At 45.1% G+C, this 26,237-nt stretch overlaps 1 protein-coding gene across 1 annotated transcript in view; it reads right to left on the bottom strand.

The window, feature by feature from the left end:
• Positions 1 to 26,237, bottom strand: part of CELSR3 (cadherin EGF LAG seven-pass G-type receptor 3) — a 210,274-nt gene that overhangs the window by 29,830 nt on the left and 154,207 nt on the right. The window contains exons 16-24 of the mRNA XM_088454017.1: positions 25,502 to 25,603; positions 21,962 to 21,976; positions 21,517 to 21,611; positions 19,986 to 20,195; positions 19,170 to 19,353; positions 16,068 to 16,217; positions 11,947 to 12,127; positions 4,206 to 4,373; positions 50 to 176 (exon numbers count right to left, since the gene is read on the bottom strand). Coding sequence (XP_088310143.1) covers positions 50 to 176; positions 4,206 to 4,373; positions 11,947 to 12,127; positions 16,068 to 16,217; positions 19,170 to 19,353; positions 19,986 to 20,195; positions 21,517 to 21,611; positions 21,962 to 21,976; positions 25,502 to 25,603 — 1,232 coding nt within the window. The remainder of the gene's footprint in view (positions 1 to 49; positions 177 to 4,205; positions 4,374 to 11,946; positions 12,128 to 16,067; positions 16,218 to 19,169; positions 19,354 to 19,985; positions 20,196 to 21,516; positions 21,612 to 21,961; positions 21,977 to 25,501; positions 25,604 to 26,237) is intronic.

Raw genomic sequence — 26,237 nt, 5'->3', positions numbered from 1 at the left:
CCACAATAATTTAAATACAAGCGCGAAAGAGCCACCAATAAATATTTACCTCTCGATGGGACCCATCCATGAGAACCCCAAAACTACCGAACTGGGAGCACTGGCAGCGCACATGTGTAGCGTTCCTGAAGACCAGGTCACAGTCCTTAGCTGTCCAGCTCCCTGAAGGATCTATTCTGGAAACACAGCAAGATACATGGATGGATGAATGAAGTACAGGTTTTATAGCCTGGTGGTGATGATCTACCAGCAACTTTTTTATTTTCTCCTAAATTTTCCATATATCACATAGCTAGCTATAAGTCATTATACGGAGCGACCCTTACCGATCTGCATAGGTCACTGTCTTATAAAGAGAATAGGGTAAAGTTAGCCATCAGAAATAGTAAATGAAGAGGTCCCTGGTATTACTATCACTTGATAATTGTAATTTACTATTATCTAACTGTCCGTGAAGTATCTTTATACAGTGCATGTAGATTAAAATCAGTGTACAATCTGTGAGGTGTATCCGGGATTACTGGGAGAGTGAGTCACCATCCCAGATTCCACCCACCTCCCTAGTGAAGTGAATGGGGAATTAATTACGTGTTTCACTGCAAATTCCATCATCATGATTCTTCCCCCTCACACACCCTCCGGTCTGATTTAGAGATGTACGTTAATGCCGTTTCAGCGGCGACTTTGTATGCAGCGGCTATGCGAAAATATGTAACTGTCGCAGCCGCAGGGATTTGTATTGAGACGCCCACTGGTGGCTTTGGAAATCCAAACAACTGCGTACGAAGACGTAGCTCGATCGCAGATCAGTAGATTATCGGACTTCTGAAAAACACTATGGTTGCGCAGAATGGGCACAGGAACTGAGACGCCGGAGCCATTTTGACTGCGTATGGTATTGCAGTCGCAGGGAGACGCAGGCCCTGAAAACGGTCGTGACGCCCCTGCTGTTGAGTCACCATCCACAAACGGCCCCTGTCTGTCAATCACTTTGCGAATAAAGCCTCACTGCGAGTGACATCGGTAATGAACCTTGACCCATGGGCAGAGGAACTCATGTGCAGATTACCCATAATCGCTAAAATTGCTTAAACCTTGGCATTGCGTCCGTCTCTAAATCTCTAATTCAGGATCTCTGCACAGCAGGAAATGCGGCCAGGAGGTCATGAGTTGCCCGTCACACACCCGCATTTGACCCCAGGACTTTGAAAATGTAGGCAAGTAGGATATGCAGAAAATTGAAATTGATATGTCATTTATTATATGTGATTTATACTGTATTGGTTTTTTATTGTGAAAATCACTAAAAATAGTAATGGAACAGCAGCCCTAGTGGTCAATTGGAATCAGTATGTAATACCGTCGGCCGCATGGAAGCTCCTGATTATTAATTAAGGTAAGTATCGCTAAGCTTACACCCCCCCTAACCCTCCCTTAGGGGTGCCTAACCCTAACCTCCCCCCCAAGTGCCTAACCCTAACCTCCCCCCCAAGTGCCTAACCCTAACCTCCCCCCAGGTGCCTACCCCTAACCCCCCACTAAGTGCCTAAACCTAACCCCTCCTTCCCCGCAGCCTAAACCTAAGTCTCCTGGGGGGCCTAACCCTAACCTCCCCCCGGGTGTGCCTAACCCTAACCCCCCCCTTCCCCTGGCCTAAACCTAACCCTCCCGGTGGGGTACCTAACCCTAACCTACCACCGGGGGTGCCTAACCCTAATATGTATTTATTTTCCCGTACTTTTTTTTTTTTTAAGGACAATATCCTCAGTATACTATTTCCTGAAGTGCCCCATAGCTGGCGAATGCCTTGTGGGAACAATTCTATAGCACATTAGTTGCAATATTACTGTATACAATTGAAAATAGTAAAGTGCAAGCAAATTCATGTACAAGGGGTTATTCAAATCTGACATGAGGACAATTACCCTGCATGTTACGCCAAGTGAGCATATCTTTACTTTACAACACCCCAGTTTTTAGACTGTGAAAAAAAAAATCCATGGTGCCCTAAAATGCACATTTCCCACTGACCGATAGACCGCTGCATAGTATATTCCTTATGTGATAGACCGGTGCACTTGTTTATAATATATAATTCATCTCTTATTTGTAGATTAGTATATTCCTTATGTGATAGACCGGTGCACTTGTTTATAATATATAATTCATCTCTTATTTGTAGATTAGTATATTCCTTATGTGATAGACCGCTGCACTTGTTTATAATATATAATTCATCTCTTATTTGTAGATTAGTATATTCCTTATGTGATAGACCGGTGCACTTGTTTATAATATATAATTCATCTCTTATTTGTAGATTAGTATATTCCTTATGTGATAGACCGGTGCACTTGTTTATAATATATAATTCATCTCTTATTTGTAGATTAGTATATTCCTTATGTGATAGACCGGTGCACTTGTTTATAATATATAATTCATCTCTTATTTGTAGATTAGTATATTCCTTATGTGATAGACCGGTGCACTTGTTTATAATATATAATTCATCTCTTATTTGTAGATTAGTATATTCCTTATGTGATAGACCGCTGCACTTGTTTATAATATATAATTCATCTCTTATTTGTAGATTAGTATATTCCTTATGTGATAGACCGCTGCACTTGTTTATAATATATAATTCATCTCTTATTTGTAGATTAGTATATTCCTTATGTGATAGACCGGTGCACTTGTTTATAATATATAATTCATCTCTTATTTGTAGATTAGTATATTCCTTATGTGATAGACCGGTGCACTTGTTTATAATATATAATTCATCTCTTATTTGTAGATTAGTATATTCCTTATGTGAATGGGATGAATTTGGAATATTATCCATTGTTTATACTTCTGCTTTATATATTAATGTGTATTTGTATATTAATTATTTTCTTTTATTAAGAACTTGCAGCACTTTTTGGGCCTGATTCAGACCTTACCATTGGCTGCGTGTTCATTAAGCACATGCATCAAAAAGATGTACTGCGCATGCTTTCCTATGGTCGCCGCCGGATGACGCAGATCGCAAATGCATGGAGATCCATGCAGCTATGATACGCGATCACGGGAGGTTACAGTGGGGCGGTGGGGCGTGCTGGTGTCAGGGTCGGAAGACGCTGTTCTCCTGACCCCAGTGGCCGAATTCCAAGACATTCCAAAGTCAAATGGTGCAGCCGATGTCCACTCAATAGTGCGCCTATGCGAGCACCACAGCGGAACACAGCTGCAGCCGCTAGGCGAATAAACAGACAAACCATCGACTGCAGCGTTAGCGTAATTTCGGAGTAGCGGCTGCGACTTCTGCTTTGCGTCCCCCTCTGAACCACCCCCTAAATTCCTATTTTCAGTTGCCTATAAGGGTGCAGTGTCCCTCAAAATTCGCAAAGTCGCCAGTGGGCGTCTCAATACATTCCTTGGCGTCTGCGACATATGCATATTTGCGCACAGCACCCGAGTACGGGATTCCAGCTGAGAAGGCTTTAGCGTACGTCTTAGCTTGTATCTTTGAATCAGACCCATAGTTAATCAATGCTATATATAATGTAAAGGGTTCATAAGGATAACCCTTGTATCCAGCCCATCTGTGTCACCCATGTTTGTCTGCCCCCTCCCCTTTAGAATGTAAGCTCTCACGAGCAGGGCCCTCTTCCCTCATGTGCTTCTCCTTCACTTAATTATACTTTAATTTACAACAGCATCCAAGCCTTGGTTACAGACATCCTGCTGCCTATCTAAGTGTTATGCAGCAATGTATAAATCATGTATCTGTCCTGCATTGTTTGTACTGTTAATATCTGTTTTCTTGTGTGCTCATTTGTCTATGTACTGTGTAAGGTGCTGCGGAACCCTTGTGGCAAAATATAAATAAAGGATAATAATAATAATAACAAATTCTATATAGACCAGGGCAATGTAATCTATACATAACCACGTGTAACTATGTGTAACTGTCAGCCTTATTGTTTTCATGTAGTTTTTCATCCACCGTCTGTTTGCCCCACAGCGGAATTCACATAACTGTCCCTTTATTCTCTGTGTGTTGACATGCAGAACAGAATAGTTATGAAACACAGGGGGAGGAAGGTGATAGTTTAATTAGTTTCTTTGCCCTCTGCACCTGACATGATTCCTCTGGATAGATCATATGCACACAATGCCACCTGGCGTAGGAGCGCAGAGAGGAGGCCACTTACTGGCTGGACTGGTTCCACTGCACACAGACGGGTTTGCTCCTGTTCTCTGTTTGCAGCAGCTGGAAATCTATAATCAGCGGCCCCTCCAGATCCCCTCGGATATAGGACTGGTCTCTGATCACGGAAACGCTGACGATGGGCGAATTCATCACCGGGTTCTTTGGGAGCCTAGAGAGACATGTTCCAAGCGTTTGTACAATTTATAAATGGAAAAAATAACAATAATCATAACAATGTGCGTTCCTCTACGCGCTCTACAATGATCTGCTGCAATCTAGAGTGAACTTTTCACACTGACCAATCACAGGACTGGCATAAAGAATCCTGCAGATCTCCTTTGGTAATCACTAGAACGAGTATGTATGCTACAATGCACTTTATTACATATTTTGGGCCTAATAATTAATTGGAGACATCTGTGGCCACTTTTCTGTACACGGTGTATGCCCGAATGTCCATGAATCTGCATGTGGAACGCTGTCCCGCCCACTGTTTTCCCATCATAAGCCGCAATTATTAGTATCTGGCAATGCCCCATGCCATGCTGGGTGTAAGTCATCCGAAGTTGGCTTACACGCCTACGACACTCCCATGCAAGAAAATGCACTGGCAGCCGACTCAAAGTCATGTCCTGTAAGAGGGAATTGCACTCAAAAGTTAAACTTCAATGAAAAGTTTTTTGGAAAGGAGGAATTCTATGATCATTTTGGAAATTATCCTCTTGCAGATACAACATCTCATTGTCTATTTTGCATGCTCATACAGTACGTTGCCACTAACCCTAGTAACAGACCTGAGCAAAAAACCCTGGCAACATACCCTAGCGACTGATCCTAGCATTAGACCCTTGTATACCTCCCAACATGACCCTCTCCAGGAGGGAGAGCATTGTGTCCCTCCTGGAGAGAGTCATGTTGGGAGGTATGCCCTTGTAACAGACCTGGCAAGAGACCCTGGCGACAGACCCTAGTGACAGACCCCAGAGATGTTGCTGGCAACTGCTGTCCTCATATTCTGCTACCACTAACTGTAATCAATGTCTAAAATGCTGGAATATTGACTTCAGTTTAACTTGCAAATACTTTATTTATTTACTGTGAAAATCTCCTTTAGTAAGCACTGAAACGCTTATATATGTGGATTATATACTCTATGGCTGTACTGATGGTCCATGGGCCCTAAATGTTTTGTTTTCTCCTCTGGGGGGGTGTGGAGGGGATTCACTATCCCTGACATCCTCCTCTGATTCTACTGCTGGACATAATTTGTTTAAAAGACCTGTGAGTGCACAGCCATACAATATATGTGCATGGCTCTCTATATGTAGATACATGGACAGCACTGATATACAGTATATCTTTCCATCCTGCAGGTAATACCATACCAGGCATTGCTGAAACTTTATCAAACATATGTGGTTTTTTTTTTTTTTGTGTGTCTTAGGTTGTAGCTGTATCGATCCATTTTTTAGCTCTGTGGCATTTCTTGTTTGTTTGTTTAATTAAATGTATTGCTACCCATCCAGTGGGTGGGGATTGGGGGTTGTTTTAGTGATTGCATACACATGCTAGGTCTCATTACTTAAGAGCCTTTACATGGCTGTAGTAGCTCAATATAGAAGTGCGAAATTAAAAGTGCAATTTAAACATAATTGTGCCGTTATACCGCCGCTAAACCCAAGTCAAACGGAAGGATAACATGCAAACTTCACCAGAAATCTGAACAACATTTGGACAAAGTAACATCATGAAATGAGATCTCAAAATACTACTAATTCAATACAAACACCGGATGTCAGCATTGCCAGGACATTATTCACTGGATTCTGCTTGCTCATTGTAAGAACTTAACATTATACTTGCTAAACTGTGTCCTAGCTCTGTGATTACACGTGCCTCAAAGCCCACTGTATTCTGCACCAATTTCCGTTTTCTAATAAATAATGTCTTGTTACCCAAGTCCTATGCCCTGCCACATGTAATCTAGCTTCTAACAGTCTTTCACATTCATTTTCTCCACCTATTAAATCTCCTCTTTTACTCCCCTCAATAATAAACTTTTGTTATTGTGCAGACCCCTTTTCTCCACTGTATTCTCACGTGATTTTCTGCAAATCTCCTGCTCTGTCACTCACATTCCTACTTTATTCCTTCTTCCAGTTTTCTTCCCCCTAACCACCTCTGCTACACCATGACCATGTTTTCTTCCACCCTCACTCAGTGTCTTCCTAATCCTCTGCTCTGCCCCTTTCCTCCACCTCTAACCTTTTCCCCTTTGCCTCCTTCACCTTCTCCTTCCCTTATCTCCCCTCCCCTGTCTGCCTTCCTCCCTCTCCTCTCCCACTACTACACTTGCATTCTCTTCTAGCCCACCATGGTCCTACTACCCCACTGCTAATCTCTCCTCCAACCCACCTCTCCATGCCACCTCATCACACCTCCATACACATCTCGCTAAGCCCCCTTCCTACTCACCACCTAAAGATTCCCTTCCCAGCTTTGGTGACCGCACAATCTCTCCACTCTATTCATCTCGGTCCCCAAAATCAATCTCACATACTCGTTACAGTAATCCTGAAAATCTCATTCACATCTCTCCCACAAACTCTGGCCCTCATTCAGAGCCGTACGCTCTGAGCAGAGCGCACGCTCTGAATGAGGGCCGGGCTCCATTTTCATGGAGCGTCCTCCTGGACGCTCGTATAGCTGTGGGTCACCACCCACAGGCTATACGAGCGTGCATTGTGATGGTCGCGATGGTCGAGACCATCGCGACCATCGAATTTGCGAGCCGGAGCCTGCGGTTGAGGTTTTCAACCGCAAGCTCCGGAGTGATTTTGGCTCTATCAGAGCCAAAATCACTCCCACTGACATCACTAGTGATGTCAGTGGGCCGGCTTCTGACGGGAGGCGTTCCCGTGGGAACGCCCCCGTCAGGGAGGCACGCCCCCGGCACGCCCACCAAAGGGGGCGTGCTGTCAATCAACATTGACAGCACGCCCCCTTTGATCGGACACAACGAGCGAAGGACTTTCCTTCGCTCGTCGCGTCTGGCGCATGCGCACGACGGAGCTCCCTCCGTCGTGCGCATGCTCAGTCCATAACATCGACCCACTTGCGAGCGGACAGCCGCTCGCGAGTGGGTCTGAATCAGGCCCTCTGTCCCTTTATCCTGTGCACTCTGGAATGCCAGATGATCTGTAATAAACTGGTTCCCACCCATGACCTTTTCATCTCCAACAACCTGCATCTCCTAGCCATTACTGAAACCTGGATTTCACCTTCTGACACCACTTCGGCTGCAGCCCTCTCCTCTGGGGGCCTCACCTTCTCTCACACCCCTCGGCCTGGGGGTCGCCATGGTGGTGGTGTTGGCGTCCTTCTATCCCCTGGTTACACCTACCAACTTATACCCCCTGAACCATCCCTTACATTCTCTACATTTGAGGTTCATACTATACGTCTTTTCCAACCAGTTCATCTGCGAGTAGCTGTCATTTACCGTCCCCCTGGCCCTCCCTCCAAATTCCTTGACAACTTTGCTTCCTGGCTCCCTCACTTTCTCTCCTCAGACCTTCCCTCCATTATCTTAGGTGACTTCAATATTCCAATTGATGTCCCCACTGAACTCTCTGCTTCCAAACTCCTTACCCTCACATTCTTATCTAATCATCTTCCCACCCTCCCACATAACCTCACCTCCCACTATTTCTTTAACAATTGATGGCACAACTATCTCCTCTAGCCCCAAAGTGCGCTGTCTTGGAGTTATCCTGGACTCCTCCCTCTCCTTTAAACCACATATCCAGAACCTTTCACAGTCCTGTCATTTCCATCTTAAAAATATTTCCAGGATCAGACCTTTTCTCACCCAGGATGCTACTAAGACCCTAATACACTCACTGGTCATCTCAAGATTGGATTACTGTAACCTCCTCCTATCTGGCCTCCCCAAATCCCATCTCTCTCCTCTCCAGTCTATCCTTAATGCTGCTGCACGGCTTATCTTCCTCTCCAAACGCTCTACATCTGCCTCCCCTCTCCTACAAGCCCTCCACTGGCTCCCCTTCCCCTTCAGAACCCAATTCAAGGTTCTCACACTCGCTTACAAAGCCCTCACACACTCCTCTCCCATTTACATCTCTGACCTCATCTCCCTTCACTTTCCTGTCCGCCCTCTTCGTTCAACAAATGCTCACCGCCTCTCATGCCAACTGATTACTTCCTCCCACTCCCGCCTCCAAGACTTTGCCCGTGCTGCTCCCCACCTCTGGAACTCTCTCCCTCTCCCCATCAGGCTCTCCACCTCTCTTCAATCCTTCAAACGGGCTCTCAAGACCCACTACTTCATCAATGCTTTCCAGCTCTCATCCTAACTTGCTACTACATGCTCCCTCCTCCCTGTCTTCCCCATCTGTATCATGCCCATCTGTCTGCCCCTCCCCTTCAGAATGTAAGCTCTTGCGAGCAGGGCCCTCTACCCTCTTGTGCTTCTCCTTACTTTATGTTCATCTACTTCTTACTCACCACTAGGACACCTAACACTTGGTGCCTATGCTTTGTTGCTTATGTGGGTGTTATGGCCACCTACCACCTATGTATCAATGTATATTATCCATGTCCTTGTCCTTCATTGTATTGTATTTTACTGTAAGTCACTTTTTGGTTATTTACCTTGTAAGGCGCTGCGGAACACTTGTGGCGCCATATAAATAAACGATAATAATAATACTGTATATACGATATATACAGTATATATGCATGGCTCTCTATATGTAGTTACTTGGACAGCACTGATATACAGTATATATGCATGGCTCTCTATATGTAGTTACTAGGACAGCACTGATATACAGTATATATGCATGGCTCTCTATATGTAGATACATGGACAGCACTGATATACTGTATATATGCATGGCTCTCTATATGTAGTTACTTGGACAGCACTGATATACTGTATATATGCATGGCTCTCTATATGTAGATACTTGGACAGCACTGATATACAGTATATATGCATGGCTCTCTATATTTAGATACTTGGACAGCACTGATATACAGTATATATGCATGGCTCTCTATATGTAGTTACTAGGACAGCACTGATATACAGTATATATGCATGGCTCTGTATAGGTAGATACTTGGACAGCACTGATATACAGTATATATGCATGGCTCTCTATATTTAGATACTTGGACAGCACTGATATACAGTATATATGCATGGCTCTCTATATTTAGATACTTGGACAGCACTGATATACAGTATATATGCATGGCTCTCTATATGTAGTTACTTGGACAGCACTGATATACAGTATATATGCATGGCTCTCTATATGTAGTTACTAGGACAGCACTGATATACAGTATATATGCATGGCTCTGTATAGGTAGATACTTGGACAGCACTGATATACAGTATATATGCATGGCTCTCTATATTTAGATACTTGGACAGCACTGATATACTGTATATATGCATGGCTCTCTATATGTAGTTACTTGGACAGCACTGATATACAGTATATATGCATGGCTCTCTATATGTAGTTACTTGGACAGCACTGATATACAGTATATATGCATGGCTCTCTATATGTAGTTACTTGGACAGCACTGATATACAGTATATATGCATGGCTCTCTATATGTAGTTACTAGGACAGCACTGATATACAGTATATATGCATGGCTCTCTATATGTAGTTACTAGGACAGCACTGATATACAGTATATATGCATGGCTCTCTATATGTAGTTACTTGGACAGCACTGATATACAGTATATATGCATGGCTCTCTATGTGTAGATACTCGGACAGCACTGATATACAGTATATATGCATGGCTCTCTATATGTAGTTACTTGGACAGCACTGATATACTGTATATATGCATGGCTCTCTATATGTAGTTACTAGGACAGCACTGATATACAGTATATATGCATGGCTCTCTATATGTAGTTACTAGGACAGCACTGATATACAGTATATATGCATGGCTCTCTATATGTAGATACTTGGACAGCACTGATATACAGTATATATGCATGGCTCTCTATATGTAGTTACTTGGACAGCACTGATATACAGTATATATGCATGGCTCTCTATATGTAGATACATGGACAGCACTGATATACAGTATATATGCATGGCTCTCTATATGTAGCTACTTGGACAGCACTGATATACAGTATATATGCATGGCTCTCTATATGTAGTTACTAGGACAGCACTGATATACAGTATATATGCATGGCTCTCTATATGTAGTTACTAGGACAGCACTGATATACAGTATATATGCATGGCTCTCTATATGTAGTTACTAGGACAGCACTCATATGCAGTATATATGCATGGCTCTCTATGTGTAGATACATGGACAGCACTGATATACAGTATATATGCATGGCTCTCTATATGTAGTTACTAGGACAGCACTGATATACAGTATATATGCATGGCTCTCTATATGTAGATACATGGACAGCACTGATATACAGTATATATGCATGGCTCTCTATATGTAGTTACTTGGACAGCACTGATATACTGTATATATGCATGGCTCTCTATATGTAGATACTTGGACAGTACTGATATGCATGGCTCTCTATATGTAGATACTTGGACAGCACTGATATACAGTATATATGCATGGCTCTCTATATTTAGATACTTGGACAGCACTGATAAACAGTATATATGCATGGCTCTCTATATGTAGTTACTTGGACAGCACTGATATACAGTATATATGCATGGCTCTCTATATGTAGTTACTAGGACAGCACTGATATACAGTATATATGCATGGCTCTCTATGTGTAGATACTCGGACAGCACTGATATACAGTATATATGCATGGCTCTCTATATGTAGTTACTTGGACAGCACTGATATACTGTATATATGCATGGCTCTCTATATGTAGTTACTAGGACAGCACTGATATACAGTATATATGCATGGCTCTCTATATGTAGATACATGGACAGCACTGATATACAGTATATATGCATGGCTCTCTATATGTAGTTACTTGGACAGCACTGATATACTGTATATATGCATGGCTCTCTATATGTAGATACTTGGACAGTACTGATATGCATGGCTCTCTATATGTAGATACTTGGACAGCACTGATATACAGTATATATGCATGGCTCTCTATATTTAGATACTTGGACAGCACTGATATACAGTATATATGCATGGCTCTCTATATGTAGTTACTTGGACAGCACTGATATACAGTATATATGCATGGCTCTCTATATGTAGTTACTAGGACAGCACTGATATACAGTATATATGCATGGCTCTGTATAGGTAGATACTTGGACAGCACTGATATACAGTATATATGCATGGCTCTCTATATGTAGTTACTAGGACAGCACTGATATACAGTATATATGCATGGCTCTCTATATGTAGTTACTTGGACAACACTGATATACAGTATATATGCATGGCTCTCTATATGTAGTTACTTGGACAGCACTGATATACAGTATATATGCATGGCTCTCTATATGTAGATACTCTGATAGCACTGATATACAGTATATATGCATGGCTCTCTATATGTAGATACTTGGACAGCACTGATGTACAGTATATATGCATGGCTCTCTATATGTAGATACTTGGACAGCACTGATATACTGTATTAAAGCTCTTCCGTAATAGGTGACTGCAGGTAGACGCTCGCTCACCGGAAACTTCTCTTGTCCGCGTTGTATCGTGCTGGCAGCAGGTCCCCCAACGTGCGGAACACAATCAGAATGAGGATTGTAGCCACAGGCTCTGGATCTGGGATAATTCTCTTTGGTGGGGGAACCCCTGTGGTTAAGTTGCTTTCGGGACTGGTCGGACTTGGCACAATTGTTGGTTGCGCTTTACAAGAAAAGAAAAGAAATTAAATATATGAAATGAAATAGAAAACATCAGATAAATGCTGTGAGCTCATGTTCCAAGGCCAAGCATCACCCAGCAGGCTCTAGTTCTCACACAGCACAGCTGACAGGGGCGGAAATGGCAGACAATCTCCTTCTCACCTCTCAGGCCCCTAATACATCTCAATAGAGCAGAGCGGGGGCCTCTTGTGATCATGAACTGACTCACAAGAGTCTCCCAAGGAAGCAAGGTCACCCCACCTCCGAGGGGGCCACACGACATTACTGAGCCCCCGCTCACCTACGAACTCAGGGCCTGATTCAGACCCGCTCGCGAGCGCTATGCACTCGCAAGCGGGTCGATGGTGGCCCAGTGCGCACGACAGAGCCGGCTCCGTCGTGCGCATGCGCGAGACCCGGATAGCGAAGGGCAAACCGTCGCTCTGGGTCTCGTACCAAAGGGGGCGTGCTGTCGATGTTGAGTGACAGCACGCCCCCTTTGGTGGGCCGGCCGGGGGCGTGGCTGCCCAGACGGAGGCATTCCCGTGGGAACGCCTACTGTCTGGGGCCAGCCCCACTGACATCACAAGTGATGTCAGTGGGAGTGCTCTCGGCTCTGTTAGAGCCAAAAGCACTCTGGGGCTTGCGGCAACGAGACCCTACCGCATGGGTCTCGTCGCAAGCCCGATGGTCGCGATGGTCTTGACCATCGCGACCATCGTCATGGCCGCTCGCATGAGCTGTGGGTGGTAACCCACAGCTATGCGAGCGGCCAAGAGGCCGCAAAAAGAAAAAAAAAAAACGCCCTGATTCAGAGCGGGCGCTCGTTGAGAGCGTCCGGCTCTGAATCAGGCCCTCAATGTTTATCACACACTATATTGTGACAGTTGAGATAAGAACCTGTCTACAACTATTTAGTAGACAAATGCTAGTAGGTTTCTAATTTTGTAGTGACGGGACCCATATGTGCTGGTCGCTGTGCAGTGGTACCTGCTCAGGAAGATTAACAAATGACAGTATTAGGCCGGGGGGGAACCTGAGACTCTGAACCAGGGCCATCTTATGAGAGGGAGGGGGCCATGTGCAATATTTCCCCCCCTCGCACCGGTGCCTACTGCGCATATCTCGGTGAAAATGGTGCCAGCTACATTTTCCCGGTGGTTTCTTCACCGTATCTCTGGGAAAATGGCGTCTTTCCTCCTAAGATTTCTTCTGAATTTTAATAGGTGCAGGGTGTGCAGTGTGGGCTGACCTGGGCCCAGGGGCCCCGTGCGCACCGCACAACCACCACCAGTCAGAGGAGTAGCGTGGAACCATGGCGCCTGGAGAAAGTGCATGTCATAGCGCCCGCTCCCTGTACTGTACTCAGGGGCGCCGAGAGGGGGGGGGGGGAGCGGGTATAGATTACCCAGGACCGGGCCCCTGAGGGGTCCGGCGGGCCCCCCCCTCCCTCACACACAGCAGCCCAGCACACAGCGTGTGTTGAGCTGCAGTGGAGACTGCTCGTGGCTGCTGAGCAGCAGCCACAGAAGTCTCCTATGCCTGTGGGGGGGAACGATCACACTGATCGCACCCCCCTTGTCTTTGAGCAGGGCTGAGGGGGCTCAGAGCGCCCCTCCCTCCCCAGCGCGCTGCAAAGCTTTTTTTTTTTTTCGTGAAGGGGGCATGGCCACGCCTCCCTCGATTAGGCCACGCCCCGTTACCCGGGCCTGCTGCGGCTCTTGCGGGCCTGACTATAATGAACTGTGCCAGTGGGGTGTGGCCAGCCTGCGGGGGAATACTGAAGTGAAGAGAGATACAGCAAACAGTGACAGTATCATGCTGGGCATTGAGGAATGCTTCAGTGATGCAATATCTAACATTAAGGGGGTAGCTCCTTTGTCACTGCTTTATTATGTATAGCACCTAGGATCTGACTTTTATCTCCTTTGAATCATTGTTATTAGTCAATAGAGCAGATTGTATTATATATTGTGATCATTTAACTTAAACTGACGGAGTACATGTGCTAGAGTGAGATATCACAGGGTGCACAGCTTATTACTGTAATTACTGCCCCAAGCAGCTGTCACTGGAGTGGGGACACCTATGGGAAGCTCCATTCTCAGCTATGCTCCTACTTAGTAAATATACATTGCACCTATATTAATGTGAGTACTACTAACCATGTTCTGTCTACCACCATTATTATTGCAGATCTCCTATTATTTTTTAAAAATCTGTAACTTATTTAGGATATAGAGCAAACAAACCGAGATAAAACTAACAGGCGGCCGTCATACTGTGCAGCGCCCCCTGAATTCCGGAACCCTGGATGGTGCCCTCTGTCCATTTTGGCGCCCGGAGCTTAGGCTCCAGTGGAACCACCCTCGCTACTCCCCTGCCACCAGTTATTGATACGCCTCTGCTCAGAACTATGCACCTCTGACATCGAGGGAAAGACAAGGCGAAAGAGGTCACCTTCATTTATACCATGTAAGTGGCTTTTTATTTCCACGGCAATAAACCGAATTTCGTACACATTCCTTGTGTGCGGATAGAATACAGATGTGTCCTCACTCGTCTTTGCTGCAGTCGCGTCAAACAGCCCCTCTCGGCGCGCCTGGTCCTATGATACGCTAGCTTGCGTCTTTTATTGTCAAAAAATGTGTCTAAGTCTCAATGTGATGCAACTAGGAGACTGCGCGGATTCATTTGATATCTGACCCTTGTACATCTGTGTGTGCCTGAGGCGCTCTCTATCAGCATGTGAAGTCCTGCGATACCGCGCACGGTCTCAGATGCCCACAGATATACAAGTGTCACATATCACATTAATCAGCACACTTCCATGGGCGTCCTGCTTGTATCGCATTGCGACTTAGAGCCGTATTCAACATGGGAGCGAAAAGTCCGTGCTGGACTCTTCGCTCCACATCGGAGATTTTTCTGGGATAAAGTATCGGGCGCGCGCCCGCTTTATCCCCGTATTCAATTTAAAATCAGCGAAAACGGGACCCGGCGAATTGGGAGCTACGAAAACAAAACGGGAATTTTCGGGAATTAATTGTAGGAACCCCCTAAAGATGTCCAGACATGGGGGATCACTATGGGTACCCCTGTTTTTGCCTGCAAAAGAAAGTCGGGATTTTAAATAGCTGCAGCAGGTGTTTTTTCCCGACATTGAAGAAGTGATGCAGAAGAGCACTTAGGTTTTTTTTTTTTCGTTTTTTTAAGTGGTCCCATCAAATTTGGGGCACATGAAAATGGGTACTAGCATATTTTTAAGTCCCTAAAGTCATTTGTAAAAAATTCTGCAAAAATGCACCTGCTGCTATAATTCTATTCTAGAAAACACCTGCCGCATACTTACAGATAGCCCTGAACCTATTTCCCTATTTTTAAACACTGTTTACACTTTTTTTTTTTTTACCCAAAATTTTTTATTCATTTTTTTGGGGTGTCCCTATTTTTTTTTTTCTACTTTTTTTGACACAGTTTATTTTTAAATGACATTCCCAGGGGTGCAGGCTATTTTTTTTAAGCCTGCACCCCTAAACCCCAATTCTGCATTTTTTTTCGTCATGTAAAACATGGTGAAAACTTATCCCCGTTTTTTTTTCAAAAACTTTTCGAACCTGCGAAAAGTCTTTGAAATTGAATACGGGGATAATTGAAACATGCGAAAATCGCCGATTTCGACTTTTTGCAGCCTAATTGAATACCCCTGTATGACGCAGTTTTGACAAAAAAAAAAAAACTAGCAGAATTGCACAGACATATCGCGCTGCATGGCGTATTGAGCCTAGATGAGTGAGGACACATCTGTACGTATATCATGCATTGCTCCATCTAAAAAATAATGAAGGTCTATAAATGTTATACTGACTTACTGCAAATCACAATACACAATGGGAACACATGGCTTCCAGGCGCTGACGCTAATCATTGGGTTACGTTACCTTGTGACTTAGGCGGCTTTAGCACCGATGCCGGAAGCACCACGTGAGTGTGAGGATCCCAGGACACTTGACCTCGAAAGAGACTACTGTGATATCTCGGGAACTGTCTTCTCGGAGGGATCTGATTATCCACACGCTCGATATTAACAACTGTCACAAGAAAAGTAGAAAGCCGTCTCGTGAGTGTCTCAGTGTAATATAGTTGTGCTTGTGATAAACGTGCGGCGGTTATTACAAACCCACAGTATCTCCCAACACTGCAACGTAATACCAGGCGCCATCTCTCTCCTGTAAGTAATAAAGTGTGGCAGCCTCGCAGCGCTATATGCAGTCTGCTAACACCACGGATATGAAGATATGAAGAGTCAGGAAATAGGCACCTTCCAGGCGGATATAGTTTTCCTCTGAGCCAGACTTAATTAACTTTCTTATTACATTGCTTCCGAAACTCAAATCATCTCTCAATCACAGGTCAGGCGTACAGGCATTGATTTTCTCCCTAACTTGTTAAACCAGGACTAATACTGCTGAGATGGACGGGAACATGTTTTAAAGAATTCCCAGAGGATTTATTTAATACGGTTACAAAATAAAATAAAAAAAGGTTTATATCGTTATAAAAACTATAAAGTTTATACAGTTATGAAAAAGTTCTATAAACTTTTTGTACAGAGAGGTTTCTGTACATTCTGTGACGCTCTCCGCCAAGAATAATTTGGAACACATGCGTGAAAATAGACACATAGGGCCTGAGTAAGAGTTTTACGCTGAACACGCAGCAGCTGAGTCTATGGGCGCAGATACTGTTCAATTATATGCTAAAGCCACATGTGTTCCCTTTGCCGGGGCCAGGAAATCTGCATCGGAAAACGCAGACCCAACATCTTACACAATGATACATACAGGCCTACACAATGATACGCCCCCGTTTTGTACAACGCTCACCCTTGCCTCCCGCATATAACCACAGCATGCCTATCAGGCTGCGGCTTGGCGGCATTGTGAGCGATCTCGCAGAGGGAGACATGCACATGCGCAGTAAATGATCCCGTGCATACGTCATCTCTCACCATCGGTGTTGAACGCAAACCATCGATTTGTACAACACTGATACAGGCCTATTGAGCCAGATTCAGAGATTTATGCTGCTGCAAGCACAACTGCATTCTCTATCACGGATGCCTTCCTAAGCACAGCCGAGCATGGGGACGCCCACTGCTGCCTTCACACATACGACGTACAACCCAGCTAAAACATCGGTAACATCGAAGCAGATCGGGCAGTTACGCGGCTTATGCGGCAATTCTGATATCCGCAAACACTACAGCTCTCCTGACACGCAGAGAGCGCTCATACTGAGAATGAGATCGCAATGACTAATTTATGCACGCCCAAGAAACATCATTTAACAGGTCCGACGCGCCTGCGTTTGCCTAGCCACCCCCCCCCCCCCGTTACCTTCCCCAAACGCCGACTACCTGTCAGTCACTTTGCAAACGGATCCTCTGTGTGGGAGTAATCGCAATACAATCGTCTATGCAGTGCGGCTGGACCTCTAAGTTGGAGGCAGCCACGTCTCTTGCCGCGGTCGCGTCTACATCTTTATGCGAATGCGGCTACAAAGACCTTCCCTGGTGTACATCTGTGTGTATGAATGCGCAAGGACTGAGACGCCCGTTTTCTGCATCAGTGTACGCTAAAATACCACTTGCCGCGTCTTTAGACCTCCACCACCAGTGGCACCATCAAAACTTGCACCAGACCTATGGCTATGTGAACGATACTACACCTCTGTACGCAACCGAGAACGGAGAAAAGCCCACGACGCTCCCATAACAAGCCCTCAAGACGGACCATCTCCGTGCAGGTGTGGTATAAGAGATAGACAGTAATTAGTTAGACAATGTCTAGATAGACACCAGATGTTACAGTTAGACAGTCAATAGTTAGACAGGGAAAAAAGTTAGACACAAACAAAAGTCCGACACACTAAAGTTAGACATGTGAAAGGTTCGACAGGTACAAAAGGTCGACAGGGTCAAAAGTTCGACATGAAAATGGTTGACACAAAAATGGTCGACAATTTTTTTTTTTTTAGCCCTAATCTTCACCCTAACCCTAATCTTAGTGCCTAACCCTAACCCTCCCTCCTGGTGCCTAACCCTAACCATCTGGGTAAGTGCCTAACCCTAACCGTGGGGGTAAGTGCCTAACCCTAACCCTCCAGAAAGTGCCTAACTCTAACCCTAAAAAAAAAATAAAAAAAATGTGTCAACCATTTTTGTGTCGATCTTTTTCATGTCGAACTTTTGACCCTGTCAACCTTTTGTACCTGTCGAACTTTTTACATGTCTAACTTTAGTGTGTCTGACTTTTGTCTGTATCGAACTTTTATCCTTGTCTAACTATTAACTGTCTAACATCTGGGGGTAAATTTACTAAGATGGGAGTTCTATTAAGAAGTAATGTTGCCCATAGCAACCAATCAGATTCTACTTCTCATTTGTCTAGCACCTTCTAGAAGATAATACCTGGAATCTGATAGGTTGCTATGGGCAACATCACTTCTTAATAGAACTCCCATCTTAGTAAATTTACCCCCTGGTGTCTATCCAGACATTGTCTAACTAATTACTGTCTGTCTATAGTCCGAAACTCCTCTGTGCGCCCGCTCAGCCATCTCCCTGTCTCCGCCCATATTTTCAAAACATTTTTTAAACCGCGCGCCTTCCGTGCACCTCAATCGCACTCCAACTGCATGTGGCGTGCGACTTAGACTAACGCACGAAAGAAAAAAAATCAATGCACTGCGTCCGGCATCAGAAGTGCGCGCGATTCAGAATCAAGCCCGTATTTAGAATATTTCTTTTAAAAATAATGATATATATTTTGAAATGTCTCTTACGCCATATGAACAGCATTGTGGTAGGTACATGAGAAAAGTAAGTGCGGCTTTTCCTATACTTCAGTGTTCCATTATAATACCCTATAATATGCAGTACCATCCGTGTGTATGACAGCTGTGATCCTTGTTATGTATGCAGGAAGCAGTCAGTTTAAATTCAGATATTACATTACAGTGGAATCCTGCTCGTAACTCACTGATGTTCGGAGTCACCAGACCAACAGGGTTCAGATAGGTGAGTTTCATGTTCCTGGCCAGGGTGCTGGTATAGTCCCGAAACAGTTCCATAAGCCCCGCACTGCCGCGATCGTTCTGCAGGAGAGTCTCCCAGTGCTCCTTGTTACCCAGCGTCAGGACGGAGCTCCCAGACCTGAGTAGGTTCTGTGAGTAGACACAACAAAAATCGCCGTCACACACACCGGGGATTGGTTCTCTAGATCAGGCTCAAGCAACCTGTGGCTCCTGCAGTACTCAAAGACCAGGGGGCAATGTAATAGAGTACAAGATGGTAATAGAGCTGATTTTTAAATTTTTTTTTCGTGTATATAGATTTTGCAACTAAATTATTTTCACCATTATAAATCATGTGGCAAAATTGCAACAAAAAAAATAAAAAATATTTTGCAATTTCGTACCCTATTACATTTTCCCCCTCCAAAGTAGGGAGCGACTGTTACCTGTCTCTGCTGTAAATGCTACAGGGCAAATAACTGGTGAATGGTTTTTAATGGAAAATAAAGACCCCTGCTCTTCTCATATTGTACCACAAGTTCAATCATTGCATTAAAATACATGTTAAATTCATATAGTGTAATGTGTGACACCACTGACTTCCGTAACATTTATTAGTTAGGAGGATCTGGCTGGGGAACCTTTTGCTCGAAGCCAAAATCCTGCAACCATGCGCCAGCAGCTTGTACACACAGGACAAAATGCAGACGCAAAGCTTTCATTGGTGGTTTCTCATTTTTTAAATAAACAAAAACTCCCCGACTTCCTAAGCCCCGTCTTACCTCTGTGAACTGGGCATCCTGCGTAGCCGTCAGACCAAACCCTTCTTGTCTGTTCTCGAACTGCATGAGGAGAGACAGCAGACGGCAGGTTATCTGGACGTCGTTTCCAAAGTACTGATCCATGTCATCCGTGATGGAGCGAAGGCGTAGAGACAGTTTCTTGGCCTCGATGGTGTTGAGCTCAGTTTCGTTCCTCTCTAAGCTTTCCAGCTGTGGGATGAAAGAGATGGAATACGTTCAGGAAGCCGGCGGACGCAATGCCGACCGCCGGCTTCCCGACTGCTTAATCCCGGTGAGGGTTACATGACAGGCGTCTACATCTACCGACACCGGGAGAGCGGTGCCCGGCATCCCGATCAAAGGGATGCCGGGCAACGAGCGCTGACAGCTGCGGGGGGAGGGTTAGGTTAAGGGCTCCCGGCGGGGACTTAAGGTTAGGCACCCTCCTGGGAGGTTAAGGTCAGGCTAGGGGAAGGGGGGGGTTAGGGTTAGGCCCCCCCGGGGAGGACTTAGGTTTAGGCGGCGGTAAAACATACTGAATGCGAAAGAGATATGATTTTGTAGCTTGCAAACAAATAAGGAGATGGATCTTGTTCAAGCGCTACAGTACGTGACCTCTATATATAGAGGCTGATTCTCAGTTGGACGCACTCGGCCACGGCACCCTTATTAACCGGGTTATGCCAATGCGAGTGTTCAGCCATCTATGCGAGCATCCGTGTATCTGTAAGTACAGACGCTACACGCCCATAACACTTCCACGAGACGGTTCATTTCAGTGCGATCACACGGTCTCTACCCATTTGCCGCCTATTTTACTGGAAGAGTGATCCGCCCGCGGACAGGTGGAGCCGTCCGCTCTTTCAATCCCCTTCTGCGTGCACGGTGCAGTGCATGTGCAGTCTGCGACCGCACTCTGATACAGTGGAGGGTGTGTCCGCGTCTACTGACGATCGCCCGTCTGCGACTGTGCAAATGCCACTACAAAGCCCTTCCCTGGTGTACATCCATGAGGATGATGAATGTGCAAGGACAGAGGTGCCCACTGTCATCGCCCATAGGCGATGAAATGCTGATTGGTGCTTCCTTGGATGCACCACCGAAACTTGCACCAGCCCGTAGGCCGTTGCAGTTTCTCTGTCCGAATACGGCCTCGTGTGAGTGGTTGAGCGTCTGCGTGCGCAACCACTTTCACAGAGACGACCGTGACGTTCCTATAACACGCCCATAAAACTGACCATCTCCGTGCATTTGTTTAGCCACCTCCCAGTCACCGCCCAGCACTTTACAAAGACATCTCTAACACAGTGTGTCACGATTGCGACAGTGCCTTTGTGCGCACACACTGCGTAACGCACGTGCAGCAGAAGGTTTAAGGGATTTTCTCGCATGCGCAGTAGCAAACAAATCACCCAACTGCGTGAACATCGAAATTGCCTGCGACTCTCAATCAGGCTCTCAATCTGCTATATAAAAATAAAATGACGTCAAATAAAACACACATAAAGTATCGATGTTTCGGAGAGCTTACCAATGCCGACAGTTCCATGAAAGCTGGAGAGGTGCAGTTAAACAGGTCTGGTTCCAGCCAACCCTTCACATCGTCGCAGTGTTGGATGGCGGTCCCTGGAAATAATACATAGAGCATGTCTGTGTGATTTTACGCAGGAAAACATTAAAAGACGGCGGAGCAAGCGATAAATACAGCCTCAGCGGGTAAGGAGAAGCCACAGTCACAGCACAAGCTGGCAGTAGGTTGGTGCACTTCAGTAAGGAGTTTGGGGGATGGGGCACAAGCAGCTGGTTTGAGGCCGTAGGTTAGTAGGGGACAGTCATACACAATTCATGATTTAATCGCAGATAGGCATAGGGGTTATGGGGATGTGCGATGCAGGGGCTTTTATCCGGGAAATGTTTTAGGAAGGCAAAATCATACAGCATAGGAAGGGCTAATATACAATACTCCAAGTCCTCACCTGAGCCCCTCAGACCTGCATCATGGGAGAAGGGAGGAGGGTACAGGGTATAGAATAGAGGGGGATAGCGTAATTAAAACCACACAAAAATCCTTGGTTCGCACAAACTTTTGAAAAGATATAATGTGAGAGAAGAAAATAAACACTTTTCATAATAAACAGACAGTAGTTAATGAATAAAACAGGTCTGTATTAGGGATGTGCAGGCTCGAATAGGTTCGAATTTGCACGCCGAGTTCGGATTTTTCCCTCCAAAAATCGGGTTTCAGAAAGAGGCAAAACGTCATCTTTCATGGACTTTTGTCAAGGAATGATGATGTTTGTCCATGAAAGATCACGTTTTGCCTCTTTCTGAGACCCGATTTTTGGAGGGAAAAATACGAACTCGGCGTGCAAATTCGAACCTATCCGAGCCTGCACATCCCTAGTCTGTATACACAGTGGCGTAGAATAAGGGTCATTTATGAAGCTGTACAAATTACGCATGCGGACCCTCAGTGTAGCTGTCAGGAGATGGGTGAATCTGGCCGGATCAGGGTGTATCTTGCGGATTATAAATTAGCTGCACTCATGCGCCATGTTGGTGCCGGCACGCGGAAGCCAGTCTTCGTGTCATGTGTTATCTAAATGAATGACATGGGGGGGGGGGGGTGACATGTGTTAGGGGTGTGTGTAATTCCAAAAGCAATCACCTGCGACGTTAGTATGGAGGCGCCGTCTAAACAGGAGAGCCAAAGTGCAACCACGTGCGTTTGAGGCGGACAAACAGGCGTATTTCTGCTAAATTAAATGTGCTGCGCATCCGCCTAGCCTGTGGTAAGTACATGATCCTAGGCGCATCTATTACTGTAATAAGTGGCATGAATATGGGTAATATTGCATACCTCCCAACATGACCCTCTCCATGCTCTGTTCCTGGACTTCCCTGGTAATGTACAGTATGACTGCCATCACCTGTCTTGAACTAGTTAATTGATAAGAAAGGTGTTTCACCACAGGTGATAGCAATTATAAATTACAGTACCAGGGAAGTCCAGGAACAGAGTATTGTGTCCCTCCTGGAGAGGGTCATGTTGGGAGGTATGGGTCCTGGGGAAAGTCATGTTGGGAGGTATGGGTCCTGGAGAGGGTCATGTTGGGAGGTATGGGTCCTGGAGAGGGTCATGTTGGGAGGTATGGGTCCTGGAGAGGGTCATGTTGGGAGGTATGGGTCCTGGAGAGGGTCATGTTGGGAGGTATGGGTCCTGGGGAAAGTCATGTTGGGAGGTATGGGTCCTGGAGACGGTCATGTTGGGAGGTATGGGTCCTGGAGACGGTCATGTTGGGAGGTATGGGTCCTGGAGAGGGTCATGTTGGGAGGTATGGGTCCTGGAGACGGTCATGTTGGGAGGTATGGGTCCTGGAGAGGGTCATGTTGGGAGGTATGGGTCCTGGGGAAAGTCATGTTGGGAGGTATGGGTCCTGGGGAAAGTCATGTTGGGAGGTATGGGTCCTGGAGAGGGTCATGTTGGGAGGTATGGGTCCTGGAGAGGGTCATGTTGGGAGGTATGGGTCCTGGAGAGGGTCATGTTGGGAGGTATGGGTCCTGGAGAGGGTCATGTTGGGAGGTATGGGTCCTGGAGAGGGTCATGTTGGGAGGTATGATATTGTTATGCAAGGTGAGGAGTGATGTCACTTGGGTCACATGACTACTGCTGAAAACCTGCGTAAATGAATGGATAATGGGCAGTGAAGGTAAAACAGCTGAATATGAGCAATATATATAATAGACACCATCCTCCCCCAATATGTAGCCATGACCATCCTCAGTGACCTCTAACATCATTATAGTATACAGCAGAGGGCTCATTATCCCACATGCAGCTGTAGCAAGTATAACTTAGACCACAGGATCTCAAACTCGGTCCTCAGGACCCCAAACAGTGCATGTTTTCCAGGTCTCCTCACAGAAAGTGAAATAATTAGCTCCGACAAAATCTATATGGAAATATTGTGCACTGGACCAGAACTATAAGGGCGGGGTGAGCTGCACTTATAGAAGGGTGTCTGACCTTCTAGGAATAAACTATAATGACTAGACTAGCAAAGTGTAAAGAAAGTGCATATAAAATGCGCTCAGAACCCCTGTTGTTTGTGATGGACGTAAAGTGTCAGTAGATATCATATACCAAATTACGGTAATGTAAAAAGCAAAACACCAAAGTAGATGCTCTAGGTTAATGCTTTACTGTAATGTTAACAATCATAAAATATACATGTAAATAAATGCGTAATAAAATAATCTCCTGAAATAAAATAGAGGAAAAATTAAAAAATAATGAAAAAAATAGAAAAAAATATTTGCCAAGCTTCACAAAAGAATCAATAGTCAAAAAATAAATAGAAACCTGATGAAATGTCAGTTTCTTAGTTGGTGAAGAGTATACCCCATATATAAGAGTATACCCCGTGAAGTACCCTTGACTACAAGCTCCAGGACATATGGGGTATACTCTTCACCAACTAAGAAACTGACATTTCATCAGGTTTATATTTATTTTTTGACTATTGATTCTTTTGTGAAGCTTGGCAAATATTTTTTTCTATTTTTTTCATTATTTTTCCTCAATTTTATTTTAAGGGATTATTTTATTACGCATTTCTTTACATGTATATTTTATGATTGTTATCATTACAGTAAAGCATTAACCTAGAGCATCTACTTTGGTGTTTTGCTTTTTACATTACCGTAATTTGGTACTTGATATCTACTGACACTTTACGTCCATCACAAACAACAGGGGTTCTGAGCGCATTTTATATGCAAATAATTAGCTCCACCTGTGGTTCTTTTAATGAATACACCTGTGCACCTGCTGGGTGACCTGGAAAATGTGACCTGAGAACCACTAACTAATGGGGCACATCCACTAGGCGACAATGAAAAGACTGAACGATAACGGCAGATTGACCGGCATGTTTGGGCGATGACTGATGTTGGAAACGACCAGCGGGATATTTATCCACGAATGAAGCCCACGGCTGTTAGTTTATATGAAAAGTTATATTATTGACTGTAGTTGCCTAATCAAAAGTCTTCTAAATTATTTCACGGGGGACCACAAACTGAACCAAATGTATGAAATATAAAATAAAGTTATTGGTGTTACTTAGCTAGGGATATACAGTATATGCCATGACTATACATTTCTTCTAATGTATTTAGTGGATCTTCAAGCTGTACTGTGACACTGACACGTTAGCACTTATGTTGGCAGGACGTCTGTATGGTGTGAGGAGCTCTGTGCTGCGGGGCTGTGCTGTGACATAAGCGGATAACGCTTACTCAGCCGAGCAGCCGAGCCACGCCAGCTCCTCTCCAGCTCCCTGACAGCAGAGCATAAACAAGGTGGGTGACGATCGGCAATGTTTAGCAATCGGCAGCCAGGAGTCTGGCGTAAGTGCTGGAAACGTTTGGAGCAATCTGTTGAGTGAGAGGATGTGTTGGGTGGGAGGATTCCAGTCTGGCGGAGGGTGATGACAGCTGAATAGATTACTCACCCAGTGAGCCTTTGGGACAAGGCACAGCAGCGGGAAGGCCGAACTTGGTCCTAGGCCACCAGACGCCTGATGTTAGTGTTTTTGGACATCCGTCATATATAACTGCAATGAGGAGGAACACCGGTCAGATTTACATAGCGCTCATCACCAATGTCTTAATTCCTCTTCCTGGGGGGGAGATGTACTAAGCCTTGGAGGGAGATAAAGTACCAGCCAATCAGCTCCTAACTGCCATTTTTCTACACACAGTCTGTACCATGACAGGAGCTGATTGGTTGGTACTTTATTTCTCTCCAAGGCTTTAGTACATCTCTCCAGTCTTCCTTTTGCGATCTCAAACTCCTGCTCTACTTACGTCTCTCTGCTGAGCTAGGTTTTACCCTAATACTTTGCACATATTCTACTTGTCTCAGGCACAACCTCCCCTTAATGTCATTCCTACGCACCTCTCCCACCTGTTGGGCGGCGGAATGTGGAAATGTAGATGGATTTCAGCACGCCGCGCATGCGCCAAAGATAGAAATCAGCGACGCGCCACTTCAGGCATCCGCACATGGACGGACGCCGCTAATGCGCGCAGATTTACCTGTTCATTGATGAACCACACTTTCCGTGAAATAGGGGGTTTCTGTGCGGCGTCTATGAGATGCGATCGCACTGTACTGTTCCATCTGGTGGGCGTGTAAGACGTTTTCCTTGCTCGATCATAGCAATATGCGGGCGCGGATGGGACGCC

The sequence above is a fragment of the Taudactylus pleione genome, unplaced genomic scaffold, assembly GCF_031769625.1.
Source record: "Taudactylus pleione unplaced genomic scaffold, aTauple2 ptg000607l, whole genome shotgun sequence".
Lineage (NCBI taxonomy): Eukaryota > Metazoa > Chordata > Amphibia > Anura > Myobatrachidae > Taudactylus > Taudactylus pleione.
This window is presented reverse-complemented; position numbering and strand designations above follow the sequence as displayed.